At 42.0% G+C, this 21,994-nt stretch overlaps 1 protein-coding gene across 1 annotated transcript in view; it reads right to left on the reverse strand.

Moving 5' to 3' along the window:
- The window catches only part of MOSMO (modulator of smoothened), a 42,582-nt gene extending 21,541 nt beyond the window's left edge, over positions 1–21,041 (reverse strand). The window contains exon 1 of the mRNA XM_037507435.2: positions 20,936–21,041. Within this exon, the coding sequence (XP_037363332.1) occupies positions 20,936–21,041 (106 nt within the window). The remainder of the gene's footprint in view (positions 1–20,935) is intronic.
- Positions 21,042–21,994: the final 953 nt, after the last annotated feature.

Here is a 21,994-nt window from a genome sequence, read left to right on the forward strand (position 1 = left end):
AGAGAACTATAAACGCAGAATAAGAAAGTCCTTTCAAACTAGGGCACAAAACCCTAAACCCTAAAGAAAAAAAAAATGCACAAAATTTTCAACATCTTTACGCAAAAGAAACCATAAATACCGAAAATTAATTTGAAAAACATTATGAGATTGGGAGAAAGTATTTACAACTATATAAAACCATTTAAAATAGTGTATGAATACTAGAATTAAGAAAAAAACTAAAACCTTAAAACATAAAATTAATTATGTATGATCAGCTGACAACATGTGACTGACCAGGGGCTCCTAGGAGCCTACTGCTGTATTTTCCCTGGGGGCAACTGTCCAGTATTTACTAATACAGCATTCGCCGTACTTTACAGAACATAACCACCACACACCGTCAAGTATACTAAAGTTAAATAAAAGACTAAGCTGTGCCTCACTTTCTTCATGTATAAAGTGGAGATTAATGAAGAGTACCTACTTCACGGGGCTTCTGGGAAGATTAAACCAGTTTGTTCTTATAAAACCTTAGAACAATGCCTGGCATGCAGAAGTTCTTAATAAATTAGTGATGAAGACTGAGAGGGTATGCCAGCAACGCTAACAAAATACTGCTGGCTATTTAACTTGGGACCAGATCACGAAACACATATCCTTCAATGGGCTGTTTTCGATAGAACTATTTTCTATGTTATTTTATACAGTTAACATTTCAGAACTTTTCAAACTTACCTAAACTGATCATATATTTGAGGCAAGTTCCTTGATTACAAGTTCAACTGTCAGTTTCACATTACCTCCTAGACTTTCTTTCAGATTCTGCACCTAAAACCTAGAAATAACAAATATCCAGTTTACTCTATGGTTGGGAAGGGAAAGCTGATCTTAAATAAAAACACAGCCATCTCTGGATGGGATAGGAGGAGGAAATTATGTTGGTCCTTTTTCATTTTTTAACTACTGAACTGTAATTTTCAGACTTTTCTAGGTAACCCCCAGGACATGTAGCATGAAGGCTGGAATAAAAGAGGTGTTCAGTAAATATTCATGGATAATGATAAAATATGTAAGACAAAGCAGGACTGTGTGCTGAGATAAGTGTCCACATGAGCAATGTAAAGTTACATATGTAAGAAAAGTAAGCCTTGTGGTATAAATCAGATGACAGTGAGGCCAGGGATGCAAATGTATGACTGCAGTCAACCATTAGAATGCTGTGTACCACCAAAGGTCACTGAAAGCAAAACTTTAAATTTCTACTTAATTAATTTGTCCTCAGGAACAATGTGTACTTCTAAGTACTGTGAAAACCACCTAACGGCCTAAGGGAGTTAGAAGAAAACATCAGGGGCCTATATCAGGTGGCGCAAGGGTTAAGACGCAACCTATTTAGCAATCCACAGCCACTGCAGCATGAGTTCGATTCCCCCGGCCAGGGAGATACCCATGTGGCGCAGCAGACCTCTCCTGACTCGCCCGCTGCTCCCCTCAGCAGTGTACAGTCAGTCTGACTGTTCTGTTTCCCACTCTGTCTCTGGTGGATCCTCTCACACCCCACACCTCTGGCCTGTACCCCAGCTCTTGTATGCATAAATAAATAAATCTTTTTTTTTTTTAAAAAAAAACATCATAGGATTAGATGAAAAACTTTGCATTTAATAAATTTCCAAGGCTGCATTTTTAATTATTGTCGGGCAGTATGCTGTTTTCAATTAGAAACGACTCAACCATCAATAGTCCTATCATTATTTTTTGCATAAAGAACATAATTAGCTGGACTATGCTACCCAAGGCAGCAAGGATTTGAGAAGGAGCACAGGGAGTGTATGAGCAATTGGGCCTGACCCTCCAGTCTCCCTACTCTATGATCTCATGTTCTAGGCCTGTGAGCCTAGTTGTTTGCCACACTTTGTCCCTCCTAACATGTTCGAGTCATTCTTTCTTTGTAATTCTTCTTGTTCCTTCCATATCCACAGCTATCAGTCCTGTCTACATCTTTACAGCCTAATGTTGAAATTATTCTAATAGTTTCCTAAGTAGTCTCACTCCACGCAGTCCCTCCTTGTATTTCATCCATTCAACATACTTTTACCCAAGTCTTCTATGTGCTGCCCTATTCTGAATTCTGGAACACAGAAGTAAAACAGACAACATCCATTTTCTCATTAAGTGCGTTTTAGTGAGGGAAAAAGTAAAAAAAAATTAACAAGGTCATCACAAGCAGTTGTAAGTGTTGGAGGAAGTGGTATAGGGAGGGGTTCTGGGGAGCTCCCACACGCACCTTCTAGACCCTCAGGGTGCTCAGAAAAGGCCTCTCTGAAGAAGTGATCTCTAGCTGTGACCACGCATCCCAGAGCACTCCTGGAAAGTGTTATTTCTGAACACGCGTGTTATTCCACTGCTCATGAACCTTTAAAGGCTCTGTACTAATTATAAGACAAAGGCCAGAATTTCCCCCGATTTTCCAATCTAATTTTCTAAAAATGCCCCCTAGATTCTGCTTTTTTCTTTTAAAAATTTACTTATTTATGCATATAAGAACAGGGGTGTAGACCAGAGCTGCGGGGGGTGAGAGGATTCACCAGAGACAGAGTAGGGATCAGGACAGGCAGATCTACTGAAATACACTGCTGAGGGGAGCGGCGAGGGAGACAGGAGAGGTCTGCTATGCCATGTGGGTTTGATCCTGGCCAGGGATCAAACTCTCACCTCTGTGGCTGGTGATAGCTTGACAGCACTGAGACTTTAACCTCTGCCACCAGGGAGTCCCCCCCTAGATTCTGCTTTCATTTGCATTTACTGAGTGGCAAAAAGTATCTATCTGTCAGGCATAGTGCTGGGTGTGTGGGTTTTTTCCTTCAAAGGATACCCAACTGGATACTCCCAACAAGTACTGTAACCTCCTTTTTACAGATGAAAAAGAAACAGCCTGAGGTCACTCAGCTATTAAGTGACAGAACTGAGCCACTAATAATAGGAGATGCTACTTATCAACATGTAGTGAGTGTTAAGAAACTTGTTCATTTCATTTAATTCTCATCACTGAAAGAGATATGGAGTAACGATTAGGGTACTGATATGATTAGATATGGTTATTATCAGGAAATTGAAGCTTAGAGAAGGTTATGTAATCTGCCTAAATCATTAAGTGGTGAAGCCAGGATTAAAACAGAGACATGTTTGGCTTCAGGATCTCCCAGACCACCGTGTTTATTAGTCTTGTGTGGCGCTGAGGTCTTGTGGGACAAAGCCCAACCCTGGATCAATACAATGGGCTCCTCCCACATCTCCACCCAAGCTGCTAAATTCTGCTAGAAAAAATGTGTAACCGCAAGACTGCTGTCATTAAAACACTTAGGCCCTACAAGCCTAGTCAGGCCCTGTTTATATCTGGGGAATCTTTGTTTTTCCAGCCAGCTCTTTCTCTCCTAGTCCCGGAGGCAGTTATCTCAGTCTTCTCTCTCCTCAAATTTCAGACCTAACCACCTCTAACGTTACCTGTGTGGTCCTCATATCCTTTCTTCTTGTATCTTTCCTTTTTCAGTCTATCCCTCTGCCATGCCACGCTCCTGTTCGGTCTCATCAGAATCCTTGCTCTGTCAGAATCTCTTCTCTCGGTGTGCTGTCAACCGCTCCCTCTTCACGACTCATCACCATTGAGGCGAGCCCCTTCTCTCCTTCCCCAAGCAAAATTCTGCCGCTTCCTAGTCATGTCCTGCTAGTCATTTCTCAACCCACTTTGAACGAGGCTCCTATCCTACCACGTGACCATCATTTTAATTTATATGTAAAGCTGCTCAGTAACTTAATGATGTAGAAATTTCTACAAGGGGTCCAAATAACAGTTTCAGAAGCTTTCAGAATGCAACAGCATTTTCCGTCCAAAGATTTAAGTGTCTAAAGCGTCAAGGATATTGACTGCCAAACTACATTCCGGTGACAAAATGAAAGGAGAGGTAAATGTTTTAAAACAGGAAAGGAAAAAAATAATACAGGAAAGAATGCAGAAAAGAGAAGTTCCTCAAACCGTAAGTTCTATGATAATATGTATGACCTTAAAATGTTACAGCTTTCTCCCTAGACAGGTAAGGCCAGAAGACTACAGATGTCAACTCAAAGGGTAACAGGCAACACTGTTTCATGTGATGAATAGTACATGTACCTCACAGCCCAGGGGAAGCACACTTTTCAACTTGGAGTAATTTAAAATGCCAGGAACGTACACTAAACAACTGGCCTTTTATGACTAAAAACATGAAAACATGAATATTGTAAAAGGGCAAAGGACACAACACCCAGAGCCCGGGTGCCTGCCCAGGTGCGTGGCAGTGGGAAGCCCCAAGTGGGGTGAGTGTAAAACACGAGACATGTAACCCACATCACCTTTTGGAAAGTAAAGTCTTAGAGAGAAATGAAAAATATAACTAAGATTATGTACAATATAAATGAAAAAAGATGTTTTAGAAATGTTTTGAATACAGCCTCCCTGGTGAGGCAGGGGTTAAAGACAGAGCTATATAAGCTATATCGCCAGCCACTGAGACATGAGTTTGATCCCCAGCCAGGGAGCTGACCCACGTGGCACAGCAGACCTCTCCTGTCTCGCCCACTACTTCCCTCAGCAGTGTATTTGTCAGTCTGCCTGTTCTGTTCCCTGCCTGTCTCTGGTGAATCCTCTCACCCCCTACACCTCTGGCCTGAATCCCAGTTCTTGTATATAAATAAGCAAATCTTTAAAAAAATGTTTCAAATACCCTTCGGATATTTAGAGTATTAACTGTGTGCGCTTGATGTTAAGAACTTCTCTTTAAATTCTAAGTTTTAGCAGCTTATCCATGATATTGCCAAAATATAGACACAGATCATAACTTCTATTAATGCACTTGAGTAGTCACAATAAAGAAAAATTACACTTGTGTATATGGATATATATAAGTGTATGTATGTTTGGTATAATGATTATATTATGAAAACTTGAAGATAAGGGGAAACTCCAATAGTTTCTTTGATAATGATTATTTTTATTGATTGCCAACTACATACATTGTATTTTCTGGATAAAAGTATACAGCTATTAAAATGGATGGGCACAGCTAAGGGAGAGAACTAAAACCAGTAATTTAGGACTAAAGAAATTTAATGACCTAAAAATTATAGACTTTAAAAATTAAAAGTACATCCAGATGTTCTTCCAAAAGGTTTTGGCTAGTTAGCTGTACTACAACTGCAGATTGTTGTCTGTTGCTTCAGTCAGGCAAGAATCTCCAAAGGATACAGAAATTTTCATTGAGGCAGAGGTACTGAAGGCAAGGGCTGGGGTAGCAAACAAATGAGAAGTTGAATCTTCTGCCACTGCACGAGCAGGCACTCGGCAGCTTGCTTTCTCACCTCCCAACTAGGATCTAAAATGTTTTGATTTAGGTAAATCTAGTTTTGTCCTAAGTGCTACTTAAAACTTAACATTAAAATCAAGGGCACTCATAATACATTTTTCTTTCTCCAACACCCATAAATCTGAAGGAGGTGAAAGGAGAAATAGTAACAGCTGCCACTGTATTCTGAGTGTTTACCTAGTACAAGTCATGGTCTTAAGTACTGCACAGATGTTTGTTTAATTCTCAAAATAATCCAGCCAGGTTAAATTACTAGGTACTAGCTAGAATAAAGTTGGATTAGGAAATGAACCAGGTCTGATTCATAGCTGTGTTCAAATTTACTATTTAGGAATATTTTCATGAAAACTTAAGTTTCCTTCAATATTTGAGAGTTAAATCTTTAGAAACATCAACAAAGAGGTCTCAGAAACACACAAGTGGCACACTCCCCACAAACAGCTACCTTGGAGAGGAAATACTAAAATAATTTTTTCAGGGGTTTAGAAACTTAGTTAATTTGAAAGAATGCTATAACACTATCTTAATTCTGTTACAAAACATTCCTAATTCTGTTACAAAGCAATTTTTAAAATTAATCTGACTGCCAACCTTACTTCCTCTTACAATTACTGAAATCCTTGATCTAGATCTTCTGGACAATTTCTCTGTATAGTACACAAAATTACATTTTGTATAAAGCCATACTTTAAAGATAGATGAGGAGTGATTTTAAAAATAGAATTCCAATTTGATTCTGCTAATTCAAGAAGAGGTTCTTCAAATGCTGTAATTTTAAAAATACATTTAGAGATTTACTACATGAAGTATTTTAAGATCCAACTACATTTTTATACAATTTAATTCCTCCCAACATTTTTACTCAGCAAAATCTTAAATAGCAGGTTGTGTACTTAAGTTATTTACGTATTTGCTCCCTTAATCATCCTTTTTTCAAAGGACCTAGAGTTCATTTAACAACCAGTTATTACGTCTTTGTTTCACTGCTATTTTTATTTGCTGACTTTAATGAATGGCTCATTTCAAAGCCACAGTTTATAAAGTACTACTGTTTCTACCATCTCTCATGTAAAAATGCAGGTCTAACAACTGCATTCTTTGTCATTCTCTCCTTACCTGTCTCACCACCAAATCACCACAAGATACCTCAAACTACATTCATTAAAGATAAATGTCTTTAAGAATGCAGCTCTGGGGCCTCCCTGGTGGCCTCAGGATTAAGTCTCTGAACTATCATCTCTATGGCCTGAGTTCGATCCCGGTCCAGGCTGCTGACCCACATGGCACAGCAGACCTCTCCTGTCTCACCCGCAGCTCCCCTCAGCAGTGTATTTCAGTAGATCTGCCCGTTCTGCTCCCCACTCTGTCTCTGGTGAATCCTCTCTCACACACACATCCCACTCCCTGCACTTCTGGCTTATACCCTTGTTCTTCTACAAATAAATAAATCTTTAAAAAAAAATGCATCTCTCTCAGGCTGAGTTATCAATACAGATACCCACAGGCAACCATGCCTTTGACAGCAGCTATAATGCAGGAAACTACTTAGTGGTTAATTAGGAGGAATGAAAATCAAGAGAAAAATCTGTCAGGTCATCTTACAATTTGTAAAGAAAAGGATGAAAGAGTCACATACTCCTTAATTTAGGAAGGCAGATTTCGAAAAGGTAGGCATGATTGCATGGAATGAAGTTCTTAAAGGAATGGAGACTATGAAGCTCTTGAAAATGTGGTTCTGACTAATAATTACAGATGGGGCCAAAGGAAGTAAGGGAGGTACTAAAGAAACCAGGATGGTCGCACAGGGATTCACTGGAACAGCACACTTCCACAAAACAGCAGCCACTGGGTATGGGGAACACAGTAGGGGCTTTTGAATCCACCACCTAATTAAATAATGCTAAGCAAATCATCCCCTCTCGGAATGTGCTTCAATATTAGCAAAATGGGAGTAACATGTCTTATGAAGAGCTATTGTAATGGTTTTGCTACCTACTAAGTTCAATATTTCTTCGCAGTTCTTTTTGTCCTTAAGGCTGTATCCCATTAAGAGAATACCGTCACAGTACTATGTTCAAAAATTACTTAATTGTTTTTTCCTTGGTAGTTAAATCATCAATCTGATATACAGTTAGGCTCAATGGCTTCCATTTGTATTAAGATTTACTTTCTTCGGGCATCCCCTGGTGGCGCAGCAATTGAGCACTGGGCTGTGAAGCTGCCCGCAGCCTCTACAGTGCTGGTTCGATCCCCAGCCACCGGCGAGGGTCCCACATGGCGCGGCAGACCTCTCCTGCCGCCTGCTGCTCCCCTCAGCAGTGTACTTCATCAGTCTGCCTGTTCTGCTCTCCCCTCTGGTTCTGGTGAATTCTCTCATTCTCCCGTGCTTCTGACTGTACCTAGCACTTGTATAAATAAATAAATAAATCTTGAAAAAAAAGATTTACTTTCTTCTTGTCATTTTAAATTTTATTTTAATTACATATTTTGAATATGCAAAATATTTGATATGTTCTTCCCACTGTATAGTAGTGGTGCTAATCTCTATATAAGGTAACATTAGGCCATTTGTCCTTGGACGAGCATCTGTATTCCATGATGGTGATGTTTACATCCAAAACTGCATAGCATTTCTTATCCATTTCAAGATAGCTGCCTATGGTTATTGAAAAGATGATAGCTAAGAATCTTCAAAAGTTAGCCCTTTTAATTTTAATTGATGCTTACTTTAATTGACACATATATATGCCAAGTATTTTTTTACATGCCTTTTTTAAAATACAAGAATCTTTTAATTTTTCTAAATTAAATACCCCAATCCTTTGGGGTATGCTGGCCAAGGTCAAGCTGATAGGAAGTGGCACAGATAAAATCAGAATGAAGACTCCAGAGTCCGTGCTGTTCACCTCTTAACTACAATGTCAGCTACATTCTAACTGATCATACACGTGTTCCTGTATTACGGGACCTGAATTTAAAGTGTCTCTGTCTTAACCTAAAAAATATGTATCTTGGGCCTCCCTGGTAGTGCAGCGGGTTAAGTGGGGCGCTGTGAAGCTGTCTGCAGCCTCTGCAGTGCCAGTTCGATTCCCGGCCAGTCAGGGAGAGATCCACATGGCGTGGCAGACCTCTCCTGTCTCTCCTGCTGCTCCCGTAAGCAGTGCTTTCGGTCTGTCCACCTGTTCTGCTCCCTGCTTTCTCTGGTGAATCCTCTCACCCTCCTGCATCTCTGGCCTGTACCCCAGCTCTTGTATAAATAAATAAAATCTTTTAAAAAATTATTTAAAAAATAAAAATAAAAAAATGTAACTTTAGGGAAATTACCATATCATAAATTGGAATTATTAATAAAAATATAAAGTAAGTGAATGAGTTAAATCTCATAAACATTTGTAAATATTTAGATCAAATCAACTGCACTGCCCATCCACAGATTTCTCTCGTTCAAGTAACATTTATTAAACACCTTTGAGAGCTAGTGAGTCAATTTACTTTCTTTCCTAAATTCCACTGAAATGACCAAAGCAATATACATTAAAAAAAATCCTGTAACATGGGAAAATGGCAGGATATTAAGAACAAATAAGAATTACTAAAGAATTCATGGAATGTATAAAAAACAGGTTTACAGAGGAGTACATGCCTCTGCAGGCTACAATGGTCAAGCCCTCTTCCTTATCACAGAAGTGGATGGTTCTGCCCAAAAGCTCAGTAAAACCCTAAGTTCAGACAAACAGGCGCTAGGCAGAGTAGAGGGCTGTGGGTAGTACCTAAGGGCTGCAGGAAAGGCGGCTGACATTGCACCAGTGTCTCTGACCACTGGACAGCTGATGACACCTGCACTCCAGATTTTATCATCAGGGTAGAAACGGCCTGAGTGATCAAGCTGAGGATTTGCACAACAGGCTCCCATACAGAGAGAGGGCACCAGGCGCAACATACAACGTATACAATATTTCAGTTAACTCTAGGATAACAAAAGAGAACAAACGCAGTGGCATTAAATAGGGCAAAAAAAAAAAAAGCACAGCAGGGAAAACCCATAATGTACCCAACCTCTCTGATAACTATGAAGCTATTCACAACAAAGGATCATAAAATCTTAAATACAAGTGGTCCACTTACAGCAGACATCGGACCAGCTATTGGTATGATTCTAAATGGTGACCGGATGACCGCTAACTACTGGATGGTAAGTAGGCAGAAATGAGAAAGAGCCCTCTAAAGTTCTGGAGGTCAGCCCTATGTCAGCAACATTTCAACATATAAGTTTGTTTTCTGATTCCAACCCACTAAATCTTTCCTGGATTAAGAGTCCTAAAGGTAGCCTAACATGCCTGATAACATCTCTTTCAGACTTACTGCTATGGTTCTTTAAGATAGTCAATGAAAGGCTTTTTAATTGAAGTTAAACTCTCAGAGTAATTATTTGAGCTGTAGGACAATGAAACATAGTTTCTTATTTTATGAAATGAATAGGATTGGAACAAATTATCTTCTAGTTTACCTGTGATTTTATCAGTCATGCTTTACCTTTAGATCCCTATATCTATAATTAGTTACTAGCTTCAACTAAAGAGGTCCAGGATGGTTTACACACCTAATCAGCTGGGCAATCTATGCTAGGGTCACCCAGTACCTCCCTAACACATTCAGCAAATATCAGCCACAGTAAGGAGGTTGACAGAAAGTTAATGGCTTAGTACAACCCGTCATCATGACTGGACAACACCCCAAAACACGTTATCTTTGATATGCAGGATAACATTTACACATAAACACTTAGCTATGCTTCCTGGTACTCTTCTCTCTTTAGGCATTAAGGTGGAAGAAGGCAGCGACAGGTGAGAGTCAGCACAGTGCAGCGTGTATGGTACAAATGATCTGGGCAACAAGGTCTAACACAGTGAGAGATTCTAGTTTTTGCAAAACCAGATGGCTTTTGGTGATTATATCAAGGCAACCAGTTGCAACATTATATTCTGAGCATCCAATGTGATAGATTAATCCACTTAGTAGCTTAACAACAATAGCAGTTAATATAATTGCCTGTACTATGGCAGGTGTATCAGACATATTAACTTTAATTCTTATAGCCACCTTGCAAGGCCAGAGGTATCACCATTTACAGCTGAGGAAACTGAAGCTCAGAGCAACATGTCCAAAGCCACACAGCAGAATTTGAAGTGAGTTCTGACTTTAACCCCCATACTCTTTTCACTATAACTTTCTTAATAAAATAATTTTCTAAGAATTCAACATGTCATATACACCCACTTTTATTTTAAATCAAGCGATGAGATGCATGAAGATGAAGGAGTAGGAGAACTATTTTTGAGTTGGAGAAAAATGAAGATTAAACATCTAGGCAGTTTTTCAAGCACAAACAAAACATCTCCAGCAAAGCCTGAATTAGAAGCTAAGTTCCAATATAGGTTCTTTCTACATAAATAATTTGCATCATTTCATCTTAACTGGCATATAAAACACTGCTTTTTCCCTCATTCCATCCATCCCTGGAGGCCCTCAACAATCGGCAACCACACTAACCAGGACTGATGGCTTCTCCCTGCACTTGAATGAGAAGCCTTAAATCCAACCTCTTCTGTGTAACCTGCTACTGCGTGTTCAAAATCATTTACCAGTTACAGTTCCTCATCGCCCCTAAGCCCCCTTCTAACACACCACACGCATCCCTTGTACATTCACATACTCATGAATACTTTCTGTCTTTACTGAGTATACTCTCTCTCAGGTTCACAGGTTATCCAGCCCAGGAAATCTCCTAAACATCCATTTTCTGTAAATCCTCTTTTCTTCCTCTGACAGGGCAATTTGCAAGCCAAAAAATATTGATGACAAACGTAACAAGACTCTATATATCACAGAGAAGGAACTGCTGTAAATTATGAAGTTAAGAGAATCAGAGAAATAAGATACTTTCTTATTCCTTTTTATCTTAAAATATTTTTTTCAAAGTTGGGAAGAACTAAATGGTAGCAAGACCTTACTTTTCATAACGAAAAATCAACCACCAATGACATGTCAAAAAATGGATATGACACTACTTAATTTGACACATATAACAAGTATCATATTTGTGAAAATGAGATAAGACTACGAATACCAAATATTCTTCTCTTATGGGTTCTAGTCTTTTTCTGCTTGGATAATCTACTTTCACTTCAAAATAAAATGTCTGAACCACATCACTCTTACCCATAAATCGGCTCAACTTCCAAAACTTCTATTTCCTACTACAGGTTCAAATCTTAGTGTCAACCACACACTTTCTCTTTCCCGCCATTTGCAAGCTTGGAACAAGTGCTACTTAAGGCACAAAGATCACTAAATCACATCCCTTATTCTTAAGAAACTTAAAAAAAAAACACCACCAGGAAATAGGGGAAATAACATACCAGTAGCCATAATACATGAAAAGCACGTAAGGTGTCACCAAGGGTCACTTTAAGAGGTCAAAAAGAGTTCTTATGAAAGAGACAGTTTAAATAGGCTTGGAAGATGGGCAGGACACTAAGAAGACAGACCTGGAAGAGCGAGAGAGCACTTGCAGCCTGAGAATGAACATACACAAAGTGTTAGCTATGAGAAAGCACATTACATTTAGGAAACAAAGTAACACTGGTGGAGGGGAGGAGAATGTAGACAAAAGTGGAGGGTTGGAGGTGGAAAGCTGGAGCCACAGAAGATCTGTTTGCTCTGGGGAAGAGAAAGTCCCTGAAGGCAGAGGTGAAGAGCCAGAACTGTGGAGCTGGACCTTCTGAGGTCACATCTAGGCTGTCCATGTATCAGCTGTGGCCTTAGGCAAGTTACTGTCCCAGTATCTCTGTGGGGTTAATATCAACACTTACATACGGAAGTTGTAAGGATTGGATTAGTCAATACATGTAAGTGCCTAGAAAAATGTGTCACAATGTTAACAGTATACAATTACTTTCTATTATTATATTTATCCTCTAGAGAGACAAATTTAGGAGCAATATATAGAAATGGACTGAAAAGGAAATTTCCCTGCCTGCTACCTACATTTCCTCATGCCACTCTGCTATCAAGCACAAGTGCTGTCTGAGTCTTCCTGGTTATTTAAACATCCATCATTAAGCGTACCAACTTGGCCTCCTCTTCAACCACCTGGGAAAAGTGATTTCGTCACATATTTGATACCTATGTTCCATATGTGTGTGTGTATGTTCTATATATATGTGTGTGTATATATTCTATATAATATATATTCTATATATTATATAGATATATGATCTTATCTTCTTAAGCAGAGGTTTTTCAATTAAAAATACTGTTTCATTTGCTTAAATGCAATCCTTCAGGACATTTAGCCCAGTTTCTTACAGAGTACACTTATACTTCAATAAGCACTTGTTCCAAGACAAGTCTGGAATAAAGTCCAGTAGTATAGGGAACACCTATGGGAAAATTTAAGGAACACTCATAATAAATTTTTATTTTATCAAAGTGGATGGTACTTTATAAATGAAATGGTCATAAATGAAACGGCCTTAAAGATCTTTGCCTTTGAAGTCAGGGGTCTGGTCAGCAGAACTAATCTGAATACAGGCTACCTGTTTTTTAAGAGAAAGTCTATCATTACAGCTTCTCAGAGACTCAACATTCCAGGTAAAGGACCTACTGTGAATGCACTGCAGATGGGGAGACCCAGTGAACTTCTGCGCTTGCATTTTCTTACTTGACCCAACCAACTGCAATTTGCTTTACGCCTGTTTAATCTCTAGCAATAGCAATACATGGCGCCTCGTTAAACAGATCTATATTAAAAGTCAACAGCTGCCTTTCTGTTCAAAACACACAACGCCAAGTGTCAAAATGCCAAATATGACCTTTTATTTATAGCAAAGCTAGTGTAAAGAGACACACAAAAAGTACATCCTTTTCCTCCTAATGAAAAAAACAAAACAAAACAACAGAACAGTGATTCAATGTCAGTTTGCTTCAAAACGGAACTGGAGTCACACGGAAACTTCACATAAGCAAACTGTGTCTGCCGAGTGGTGTAGACATACAAGGGCATGTATTACTGACAGCAACTGTCGAACCCATGTGCATCTAAATCTTGTCAACTCTAAGGCAATTACCTCCCAAAGGGCACCTCATTCTACTTGCTCAAACATATTTGGTAAGGCTTCCCTTCCCTGTAATAGACAAAACAGTGAAAGAAACCAGTAAAGTTTGAAGAGAAATATTACTGAAAAAACCATTTTGATGGAGATACTTAGTTAGCTACCTTGATAGTGAAAGTCTTGTCTACCTTTGCTAGTATTTCAATAAAAGCTTTGTTTTTGCTTTACTTTGTCCTCAGTGTGTAGTCAATAAAGAATGAAAAAAATGCAGCCACTACACTGGACCTGTTGTTACCAAGTGGATCAGGTTCTGTAAATATTAAACTTTTTATCAGTTAGTAAGTAGTTGGGCAAATAATTCTAGAATGTATTTGGAGGGAAATGTACACATTTAGAGGTTGAAAACAAAACATTCTGATAACTAAGATATGTCACATACATGTCATTAAAAACAGGTAAAGCTGTAAATACGAAATTTCTATCTATATATTGTTATTGCGGTCCTGTACAACTTAATCTCCTGGGTTACTTAGAAGATATAAAACAAAGTCACCATGTAAATAATTACCTATTCAAGTTGCAAGATTAAATTCCTATTTCTAATTCAGTAGTAACATTTCATAAACAGCAATACTTTACTGCATGTCTAAATTTCCACGGTTAAATATGGCCCACTCTTATGTATGCACTGAAGTGAGGGTGTAGGGAAAAAACAAAAACAGTTGCATTACAGACAGGAATGACAGCTACAAGAAATTTTATTCCACAAGTGAAAACTAAAATTTCACTTGTACTATTTGCCAGGTTTCCATAAAAAAAAAAAAAAACAGCTACCTTTCAGATTCTGGAGACTGACTCTTGATAAAGCTGTAAAGTTTTACAGACCTTTTGCTCTTAGTATAGTCTCCTTTAAAAAGAACTTCTGAACTTAATGATTTTCCCAACTTCACTAAGGTTTAACTTATAGGAGAACAAAGCTGGGATATGAACATACCTAACAATCCAAAGTGCTGAAAGGTGAAATCACATCAAGTCTGAATGACAGACTTTTTACTGGCAAAAAAACGCTCAGCCCGAACTTGTCTAAGATGAACCACATGGTTAGCAAATAGGGTAACTGGGATTTGACTATATGTTGGTTTAACCCCAAAACCTGTGTGTCCTCCCCACTCTGCTAAGCTGCCTTTCATGTAGAAAACCTTGATGCATTCCTTGGTCCTGTTACCACTGCAAGGACAGTGTAGTCTCTCTTCCGAGTCTGGATCCAGCTGGGTTTCAAGAATATTCAAATACAGACACAACATGTTGCTTTAAGTCTTTTTAGAACAAGACAAGATGTAATAAAACAGACAATGCAAAAGCGAAAATGTTTAATTTCAGATGTTTTGATCTTTTATGATAATTACATCTAACATTTGAACATTTACTATGTATTAGACCATGTGCTAATTCCTTATATGTCATATTTCATTTCCTTACAAACATCCTTTGAGATAATTACATCATCCCCATTTTATAGCTGAAAAATTAAATTACATGCCCTATACCATACAGCTCATAAAAAGGGAATCTGAGACTCATATCTAAACATGCCTAACTCCAAATCCATGGAACAATTTAACTGCATTGCAACTCCAATACAAATCCAATATTTACTAGGAGCTGACCAGTGGCAGTGTGCGGCACAAATGACCATTACTGCTCCAGCTTTGAGAGAGGCTCTGGCAGCAAAGTGACCAGAGAATTTGAGTATGATTTGTCTGATGAAGGCAAAGGCAGTCAATGCTCTATAATTTCTTCTTTGCATTTCCTTTTTTTTCTTTCTATTTATTCACATCTTCTGTCCATGTTTTTGCGCCCAAATTCCCCTTCTGCAAAACTTTTAGGCCTACTAACACCCTTCATCCTGAAGTGACCACTCTGTCTATAATGACCGAAAAAAAAAAACTTCTGGAGCGAAGGTTGTAAAGGAAAGACATGCTTTGTTCGGGAAATCTAATCTCATCTTGGAAACTCTGGTGTATACTGTGAAATGCACAGTGTCATAAGAGATCTCATGCTTCAACTATGTCCCTTGAACACTGTAAAAAGACTGGTCTTTGAATTTTTATTCAGAGTTCTTATCATTTGATATGCTGAAATAAATATTACTGGTGTCACTTTTTAAAAACAAATTTAAAAGAACTTGGCACCACTTACGTTACCATTATGGAGAAGTGTTATTCTTCTTGGAAGTAAAAGAGATTTACTGACTTAACTGTGGATCACTGATAAATAAAATATGGTTTCTAGAGTTCATATTGGTCCAGAGAAAACACATTCAGAGAAAACACATTCCTTTTATTTTCACCTATGTGTGGTAACGTTTCCTGAACTTGTTCTAATAGCATGTGGATTATGCACAAACTTCTGAAGACATAAGAAACAGAAAGAGCGCCCCATGTTCTGTTTTTTCCAGCTAGTAGTTTATAGGACAATTTCCCCCCCACCGCCCCCTCCTGACTGGGACTGGATAGTTACATGTGCTCAATTTAAGATCCAGTGAGAGGAAGCTGTTTGTCTACAGTCTCTAATACCCTCTTTATCAGTAATAATATTCTGTTTCCTAATTATCTTATTGTCTCCTCCCACCCCTCACCCCAAATAGTTCAAAATATACACAGAGAAGAAGTTATCAGTTACTGAGACTCCTTAAACACACTAACATTCACTCGAAACAGGTTTGTTTTGTTTTGTTTTGTTTTTTTGTGGGACCCTCGCCGGTGGCCGGGGATCGAACTGGCGCTGCAGAGGCTGTGGGCAGCTTCGCAAGCCGGCGCTCAACCGCTGTGCCACCAGGGGAGGCCCCAATCGAAACAATTTTTGAAAAATAAGAATGAAATCACTTTCAGGAATAATTATACTAATTTTGACAGACATCAGTGTGAATATGAAAACCAATTTTAGAGTGAGATTTTGAGTAGACATAAGGGAGAGAATTTCCTCCATGTACTGGAAGAGACTTTTGGGAACCATTTGAAAATCTTCATAAAAACATGAAGCAGATCTATCTAGCTGATAGGATGGTACAACACTAAATCATCATGAAATTCTTACTGTAAAAGGAAGGTGCCTCAATAAAGGTTTACCCTGATCACTTACATTTATCAGAAGTAGCTTTGCTTAATCGCTGATCTTGTAAAATCAATGTAATGGAACTAAGAAAAAAAAATTTTCACAAAAAGTTTGTCTCTTTAGGGATGAGAAAACAGTGGCAGTGAAGTAAGGAACTTAAACCAAAGGCAAACTTAAAGACTGATGCCCAAATATCTTCCTTTCCTTCTTTCGTATCTTTTGTACTCTGCAAAAAATTCAGCCAGTAAAGGCTCGTTATCTCATTTAAGTAAATAAAAGGTGTGCATAAATAAGATACAGATAGAATCTCAATGAAGCGTTGTTTTGAAGGGAGTCTTTGCAGCACCAAAACTCATATCTCATGTGCAAAACCCTGACATGTGGGGAAAATGTGGATGTGACCATTTTACAATGGCCAAATAAAAGCCTAGTATCAAATCAAGTAATGGGCATCAAAGTGCTTCAAAAACTATAATGCTCTAAATAAAATGGAAGATACTGCCACTGATGGTGAGTTCCAGTAACCAGCAGAAATTTGATGCCAGGGAAGCATAATTATGTGATTTTGCCATTATATTCACCTACCATTTAATACTCTTTATTGCATTAACAGAAACTGCTAAGGGTCCTTACTAAAGTGCCCTTCCTGCCATGAACTTTCCCCATATACACAATATCTGCTTCTGTTTCATTATATCTCTAAGTTTGTGCATAATTTCTAAGCAATTAGAACAAGTTCAGGAAACAGCATCACACATAGGAGAAAATAAAAGGAATGTGCTTTCTCTGTATCTGGACCAATAGAGACTCTATATTCTGGACTAGAAACTCTACCAGTGTGAAGTGTGGTCCATAATCTGATGGTAATTTATGTCAGGATTTTAATAAATTATTCTACTCAGTTATTTGGATATTTCATTTCCTTCTGCAGTAGTTCAAGGAGGTGAGGAGGAGAGAGGTTAGAAAATGGAGGTGAGAACTTCCACATAGGGCTGACGGAGAAAGTTCAAAGCCAAGAAGGAAGACAAACTTATTTACCTTGGGTCTAGTCTGGCTACATTATTTTTAATGTTACCTTATTTTAAAGAACATCTAATTAAGAAAATGTGCCAGTTGCCAGTTCTCAGAGCAACAAGTTCTGAGCTCTAATTGAAAAACTGGGATTCTCACACCTGTTATTATAAACGAGAACAGCAATCCAACAACATCTGGCTTTCACTGACCACGTATTATGTGGCAGGCACTGTTCTCAATGTTTTATGTGGATTAACTCAATCCAAATGAGTACCCAGAGAGATAGGTACTATCAATACCCGTTTTACAGAAGAGGAACTGCAAAGAGAGTGGCTGCGTAACTTGCTCAGAGTCCCGGAACTAGTAAGTGATGAAGTTTGGATTTGAATCCTGAAACTTTCCCTTAGTAGGTCACTGCAGTGGTTTTCAAACTATTTTCTGCAGAACTTGTCAGCTCCAGGAGTCCTACTTTCAAAAATACTTTTCTGTCCATTCAAAAAAGTGCCACAAAAACACCACCATCAAAACTATATAATATACCAAACGGAAGCAACACATTCATTTTTTGCTGCCAGGTGAAGACACTTTTGTGCAAATCTCTGAGAAAAACTAGTCCTGTCACCTCTGAGATCTTTGAGTTTCTTGTAACTGTTTCCCCAATTTGGAAGGAGTAACTATGCATTGGTTTTTTTTTTTTTTTTTTTAACCTCAAGACATCTGTCTGCCCAGCTAACAGATACACCACGAGCATACAAGCTCAAACAGCAGGTGCATCTTATCACAGGAGCAAAATGTTGAACAAAGGGACATATTAAGTTCTGGTGGGAACACTGCCTGACATATTTAAAGAAATATGTGTTAATCTGATTTTGAAAAGTTTCCTACCACTCCTATTATCACCCAATTTTCCACAGAATATTTCATGGAAGGGCCCTGACATCGTAAGGGGAAGGGTTATGAAAAGCGTCTCCTCCTCCACCCACTTCAGCCACATGTCCCTGCAGATTCACTCTGGCCCCTCTGCCACTCTGCCATCCTTTCATCTTGCCAGTCACTTCTGGTCAGGCTTTCAATGCCACCACAGACCATATACTACCTGCCACTCACTGACTAAGCCATCAACTCCTCCCTAAATTCATTTACTCTTTATCCAGCTAAGATTCCATGAACCATCATTACAGTATTTTTGCCAAAACCTCAACCCCTTTGCTCTCCTGTCATTTTCCTGCATGTATTTGGCAAGCCCTGAACTTGACCATGGCCTTCTATTGCTGGCTTTCACCACACACTGGCACCACAGCCGCTGAGCCGCCTAGAGGAGGTGAACGCGCTGATGGACAGACAGGCCATACTCGTTCGTGACCATGGACTTCCTCTGTGCCGCTGGCTGGCCTGCTCTCTCTGCAACTTTTTACCTACTTTAGTTTTCTACTTCCTTCAAACCTTAGACTTCTGCCTCTCCCATCTCTGTGGCTACTCACAGCTAAAGATTTTGCCTACTAACTTGAAGGAGATATAATCATCCCATCCTTGGGCTTCCTTGGAGTATGACAGAGGAACTACCCATCCTTTTTCAGGGCTCTGAGTGCTATTCCATGCTCTCAAGAATGTTATGCCACTACACATCACTTTCTTCTGGATACGTAACAGACCCCTCTCTAACCTCCTGAGTCCATTTTATAGCCTGTGATGCCACCTGAAACAACTGTGCAAAAGGATCCTTTCAGTTAGAACAGTGAAACCTCTTTGCCCTTAAGTGTGGAAAGTCTCATAAAAGGAGTCGCTATACACATAATTTGGATAAAAACAAGAAGTCGTGAACTTGACGTCACATATATAAATGTGCAAAGAGGTAGTGGTACCGATGCCACCAACATTTTCAGAAAGAGCCCCTAATTCCAACCCATTCCAACATTCACAATTTAAAAAAAATTGTGATGTAACTGACAGATAACATTGTGTATGCTGAAAGTGTACAACATGTTGACTTGGTGCACTTATAAACTGCAGCGTGGTCGCCACTCGTGCAGTGTTAGTCAACACCCCTACCCCGTGACGTCATGATGACTACATATGCTTTACAATTAAAAGCTCTGCTAAAACTGCACGAGCAAGAAAAGAAGCTGAATTTTTTAGAGTGTTATTTTAATAACCAGTAAATCTGACAGCATGATTTTGTGTTACTAGGTCTAGAGGAGGGGAAGGAGGGAGGAGGGAGGAAGCAACAAATGTCCCAGCTACAGCTTTTTTTAAGAGCTAAAAATATTACAGGATAAATACAGAACCCTAAGTAATACTTAAGAAGTAACTTTGACAGTGTAGTGATACATTTTTATAATGAATTACCCACGGAGGGAGCCTGAAATTCCCCACCCCCAATATTCCTTCACCTGCAGGGAACAAGCGCTTTGAAAACAAGCTCAACCTTAATTCCAAGCAGCTCTCTTGACAGCTGTTACAATAATTAAAGATTTGGTCTCACAGGTCTGGAAAGTGTGAGAGTGTGTGTGGGGGGGGGGGGCAAAGTGTGTGCACCAATGAGAGTGTGGGTGAAGTTGAGTGAGTGCGTGAGTGTGCGTGTGTGCCAGCCCCAGTCCAGGGAAATCTTGCAAGGGCATTCACCTGGGATACCCTTCAGAAAGATGCCCACCTCTTTCCTGAGGGCACCACCTCCTCTGTCGCCTACACTCGGGGGTGTTACAGCAGGCACCGCGGCTGGGCTGTCTGCAACTCTAATGTGTTATTTAATTTTGTTGCTACTACTAAGATCGCTAAAACGTTCTGCGATGCGCTGGAATGAAAGATGCTCCATAAAACGAAGTTTATTATTAGTATTATTATAGCTCCCGGCTCGAAAATAAAGCAAAATTATAACCACACGGACTTCAAAAAGAAAATCGGAAGCCACCAGCGTCTCAAACACCGCCAGGCGCGCAGGGGATGGGCGGGGGTCGCGGGCGCCCCCCTCGCCCCCCGCCAGCCCACACCCGCGCCCCCTCAGCCCCGCCGCCCCATCACCGCCGGGCGGGGGCCCGGGTCGGACCCGACCCCCCTGGGCCTCGGCTCGCGCGTCGGCTCCCCCCGCCCCCCCCCCGCGGCTTCCCGTCTCCTCGCCGGCGCCCCGGTTTCCCACCGTCTCCCACCCGGACTTTCCCCTTTTTCCCAGCCCAGGACGAAGCCCGCCCTCCGCGCCCCTCCGGCCGGGGCTGCCCGCACCCGCGCCCCGCCGCCCGGTCTCCTCGCCACTTCGCCCCGCGCCCGGGGTCCCGCGCGCCCCCGCCCCGGCCCCCCGGCCGGCCCGCCCGCGCTCACCCGCGGACTCCCCGGTGTTGATCCAGTCGGGGTTGGCGATGCTGGCGATGGCGAAGATATCGGCGGCCAGAAAGAGACATCCTGAGATGATGGTCAGTTTATCCATCTCCCCGCCCCGCTCCCCCCACCCCCCGAGCCCCGGGAGGCCGCGGCCTCACGCCTCCCGCCCCATGGGCCGCCGCCGGGGCCCGGAGTCCCCGCGCCGCCGCCTCGCGCCCCTCGGCCCCCGCGCGCCGCCCGCGCCCTCCGCGCGCCCGGACCAGCAGCCGCGGCGCGGCCCGCACCGCCGGAACCGCCGCGCGCCCCGGAAGTGCTCGGCCGGCCCGCCCCTCACCCGGAAGCGGAGGCGCGCGCCCCGCCGCCGCCCCGGCCCCGCCCCCCACCGGCCCCGCCGCCCCGGCCCCCCGCCCCGCCCCGCGCGCCCGCCCGCCCCCCGCCCGGCGCCCCGCCCCTCCCCGCGCCCCCCCGCTCCAGCCCCGCCCCCGCGGCCCGCCCCGCGCCCGCCTGCGCCGCCCGGGACCCCCCGGCCACGCCGCCCTGGGCTGTGGTCGCTATTAAACGGCAATAACGGGGCTGACGTTGCCGAAGTTGTTCGTGGCTGTTTGGCACAAAACACCCTCCGGTCCTCAGCCTGTCGCCGGGGAGACTGGGTCGGGGTGGGGGCGGCTCCCAGCCCAGGCGGCGCGCAGCCCCGCGGGGGACGCCCCGGCCCGCACGGCCGCGCCCGGCGGGGGGACCCCGCGTCCGGGCCCGGGGACCGAACCCGCGGCAGCTCCGGGCGCCTGCGGGTGCCGCGGGCCCAGCTCGCGGGGCGCCGGGGGACGGTGTCGGCTGCCGGGGAACTGAGGGGCGGCCCGGGCGGCCTGGGGCGGCGACGGGGACGGGAGGGGCCGCGCGGTCTTGGGGGCCTGACCCCGGAGACCCGCGGGACCGCGAGGGCGCGGGGCGGGCGGGGCTGCCGCGGCCTGCTCGGCCCGAGAGCGCAGGAGGTGGCGGCAGCCCGGCCGGGTGGGCTCTGCCGGCCATGATAGTTTGGGTTTTGCTCCACCGGCGGCGGAG

The sequence above is a fragment of the Talpa occidentalis genome, unplaced genomic scaffold, assembly GCF_014898055.3.
Source record: "Talpa occidentalis isolate TD23 unplaced genomic scaffold, MPIMG_talOcc4v2.1 talOcc4.12, whole genome shotgun sequence".
Classification (NCBI taxonomy): domain Eukaryota; kingdom Metazoa; phylum Chordata; class Mammalia; order Eulipotyphla; family Talpidae; genus Talpa; species Talpa occidentalis.